We start from the raw sequence: 3,740 nt of genomic DNA, 5'->3' as shown, positions 1-3,740 counted from the left end.
CATGTTGATAATTCACTTTAAACAAGACCTGTGCCTGCTAATGGTGAGCTGGCTTGATAACGCATTGGGTCGGCCTGTCTATCCATGTAAACGTTCTGTTGAAGGATGGTAACATAGCTACGTATCAAAATCAAGCAAGACTCCAGTTAATCAGGGCAGTCAGGCCAACTGGGTTGGCTTTTCCCCATGCTTGTGGTATGTAGACAGAGATAGAGACAAGTTAAATACAAAAGATGCGTAGATCCTGGTTCTCAGATGGTGGAAACCAAGATAACTCCAATAAAGTCTATGGAGCCACACTGATTTACAAGAGCAGAAAATTTGGGTCAGCAGAGGTATAAAAGGAAGAATGATTGAGAAAGAAGCATAGTGAGAGACAGATAAACAGGGAACCTTGGGCATGCACTTCCCGTCTCTGTGCCTCTGTTTCCACACATCTAAAATGGGGATAATGACACTGAACTTCCTAGGTAAAGTCCTTTGAGATCTATGGTTGAAAAGCACCCTAGTAATTGTAATTGTTATTACCATGAGAGTGCAAAGCATACTTGATATTAATAACAAACATTTTGATTATTATTATTATTAATTATTATTATTATCATCCTTGTTGTTTGTTGTTAGTAGATTTTTGGTCCATATAAGGAGCTGCAGTAGGAGACGGTGAGGGCCATCTAAACAGAGATGTTCACAGGAATGGGTTGATTTCTGATTCATTTTATTTTCCCCCAACCTAATGAGTTTTTACATCTTGCCAGCTGATCTCATGCAAGCAAACCCAAACTGGTGCTAGAAGTTACCCAGAAAAATCTGTGTGGAATAAACCATCTGCAGAATATGAGGCATGTGCGGAAAGACAGTTGTTAGGGAGAACTTGAGGAAAAGCAGAGGATCTGGTGGTGGCTTCAAGCCACTCTTCCTCATGGTTTGACAGCGGATATTGCAGGCCACTGCTGGATGTTCTGGTAGCTAGACCTGGTGTGACTCCAGTTGACTTCAGCAGAGTCTCACCTGCCTAAAACCAGCTTGGATTCAACCTGCTGCCCAAGATAAGCAGAGCAAAGAACGTGCATTTGGTGTTCCACTGCTCATCACTGTCTGCCTCCTCTACTCTTCCCTTTCCATGTCTTTCTGGGTCCATGCTGAGCTAAAATGATTCCCAATAAACTTTGGCCAGAGGTAGAATGGACAGGGAGGATGGAAGGGGAAGCTAAGAGTATGGGGGAGTCTGGGTTTGGCACAACTATGTTAGTCAGATTTTGGTTTGGCCGTCCCAGGAGTGGCTCCATTACTGCCCCTCCCTGTTGTGCCCATCTTCCTCCTCCCTCTCCTCCTCTATACATCCCTCTATGTCCAAGTCAGGGCTTTCTGCTGCCACCGTCACCCTCTGCATGCAGAGAGGGCAGGTCTTATTCCTGGTCTGGGTTAAGAGCCACAGGTCTATGCATTTGCCATGATAGGCATGGGAGCAAGACAGGATCTTCAGCATGTCTCCCTTTTCATACATCTCCAGGCAGATGGCACATTCGGTGTACTTGGCGCCTCTCTTAAACGTGCTGGTGGAGGATTCCTTCCCCTGCTCCTCTCTTAGTGGGTTTCTCCTCTTCCTCCAGATGTGGTACCCTATTGTGTCTTTCACAATGAGCAGGATGCCTGTCACTATGGCAACCAGGAAGCTAATTGCCCTGCAGACTGGAAGAATTGGGACATGGGAACAGTGTCCCAGCAGCTGGAGCCGGCACCTGCAAGCACGCGGGCAGGAGTTCCCAGCATCCTCCTCCTCCCAGGCGAAGTGATAGTATTTAGGGACCAGGATGACGTGAGCTCCTTCATCAGAGCGGCAAACCTTTCTCAAGAGCTTGGAGGTTGCTTCCCCAGTGAAGACAGAAGGTATCTCAATCCACTGCTGAATCTCTTCCATGCCAATCGCCATATCCACAAGAGCTTGTGAGTTCATGTTGTGCATGATGGCGGCTCGGTATCCGGCTTGCTGAGCGTGTTGGACCTTGGCACCAAAAGTGCAGTGGTAGCTACGGAGGAGCACGATGAAGGCTGCGGAGGAGTTGCGGGGCACCGGCGGGCTTTCGATAGGGTGACAGGCGTTTGCAGGCGTCGCCTCGATCAGATAACCTGTCAGTCCCTTGCCGGGGAGCGGAGGCCCAAAGAGTGCAGGGAGGGCACTGAAATCTTGGCTGGTGGAGTTACGGTTGTAAATTGCCCGGATAAAGGCTTTGCCGTTGGGCACCAGGAAGAGCAGGAATACAGTGGCCATGCGGAAAGGAGACTGGAGCAGTGGCCGCATGCTGGCAGCTAGTGGAGAACTCTCTGCACCGGTGCTGGCCTGGGTCTTGTCTAAGAGAAAGCTCTGGCTTCGGAGGCCTTTATGGGAAACAGTGGACTGAAGGTGACTACTGGATCTTCCATGTGTCAGAACAGACTGGAGCCTTCCTGCCGGGCAGTGATAGCAGCAGGACTTGACAAGATGTAGTGGGTGTTGGGTTATACCCAAGCCTTCAAGCTTCTGGTTGCAGCTTCCTTTGCTTGTCAAGCTGGCCTGTTTGCCCCCCACTGATCCTTAGCTTCTGCTTCCAGCTGCCAAGCAACCTTCCAGAACCTTCTCCCCAGGTCCTTATGACCTCACTGTGCAGCTGTCCTGCAGCTGCGGACATTTATTTCTCCTTTCTCTCTCCCTGATGACTCTTCTCCTTGGCTGGCTGGAATCACCTCCACCTTTTGCCCTCTGCGCCTGCTATCCCCTCTTGCCTCCCTCATCCTTCCGTTCTCTGCCTCCCTCTGTTCTCTTCCCCTCCCGAGCTTCCCTCTCTCCCCCACTAACTTCCTCTTTCCCGTTCTTGGTTCCACCCCACCTTGGTTTCTGTATCTCTCTCCATGGCTCACCTCTTGGCCCTCTCTCCTGCACTGTCTCTTACTTAGGGGCTGCCCCTTACCTGGCTTTTCCTTTGGTCCCACTTTGCCCTGTCACCTCTCTGGCTCTTTCCTTAGTCCTCTGCTCCCTATCTGCCCCTGGTTCCCCTCTCTCTCCCTCCGCCCCATTGCCCGGCCCCGCTCCAACACCCTTGTCTGGTTTCCAGGCTTTTCCTGAGGAGAGGCATATAAATTATCAAACCCATCACTGAAGCGCTGCCAGAAATGGCTTGGATGAATGGTAGCTTTTCTTCCCGTTGCGAACAGCTTTTCTTCGCTGGCCTCATCCTCCACACCCTAACTGTGGCATGGGTGATATTGCAGCACGACATGTACCTATCATGGCTTAGTGCTGTAGAATAGACTTCTCGCCCGGCCTGGGTGACATCACTGCTTCACTGCCTCGTCCACTCTCTTTCTCACGTCCACCCCAGCCCTCGCACCATATTTCTTCCTCCCATCCTGTTTGCAAGTCTCTAATGGCAGGTTTACATTGTTTGACAGAGCTTGAGGCATTTCTAGTGGGAATCCCCTGCAGCGGGAATAGGGGGAATCGGTTGGGTCATCCCCATCCGCTCAGGAATGCAGATCCCACCTCATTTTGTGCTGCAGAAAGCCAGAGGTAGTGCCCTGCTCCATTTAAGCAGGACCTGCGGGCTTGGAAGGGCTGCGTTTCTTATGATTGTGCCACTTACCCAGTTCCAAGGTAAATCATAGGGGATGACTTGCGACTATTGGTTGTTTTTATCACCGTAGCACCTACAGGGCTCCAACCAAGATCAGGGCCCATTGTGTTAGGTGCTTTTGGCACCAGG

At 50.5% G+C, this 3,740-nt stretch overlaps 1 protein-coding gene across 1 annotated transcript; it reads right to left on the bottom strand.

The window, feature by feature from the left end:
• Positions 1-1,288: 1,288 nt before the first annotated feature.
• Positions 1,289-2,302, bottom strand: LOC112123329 (E3 ubiquitin-protein ligase RNF167-like). Its single transcript, XM_026655067.1, has one exon. The coding sequence runs from the start codon at positions 2,300-2,302 to the stop codon at positions 1,289-1,291; it is 1,014 nt and encodes a 337-aa protein (XP_026510852.1).
• Between the last annotated feature and the right edge of the window lie 1,438 nt (positions 2,303-3,740).

Source organism: Terrapene carolina, unplaced genomic scaffold (assembly GCF_002925995.2).
Source record: "Terrapene carolina triunguis isolate 2854851 unplaced genomic scaffold, T_m_triunguis-2.0 Scaffold194, whole genome shotgun sequence".
In the NCBI taxonomy this organism is placed as follows: domain Eukaryota; kingdom Metazoa; phylum Chordata; order Testudines; family Emydidae; genus Terrapene; species Terrapene triunguis.
This window is presented reverse-complemented; position numbering and strand designations above follow the sequence as displayed.

Coding starts and splice junctions, on each gene's coding strand:
- LOC112123329 (XM_026655067.1), bottom strand. CDS start 2,302: ATGCGGCCACTGCTCCAGTCTCCTTTCCGCATGGCCACTGTATTCCTG.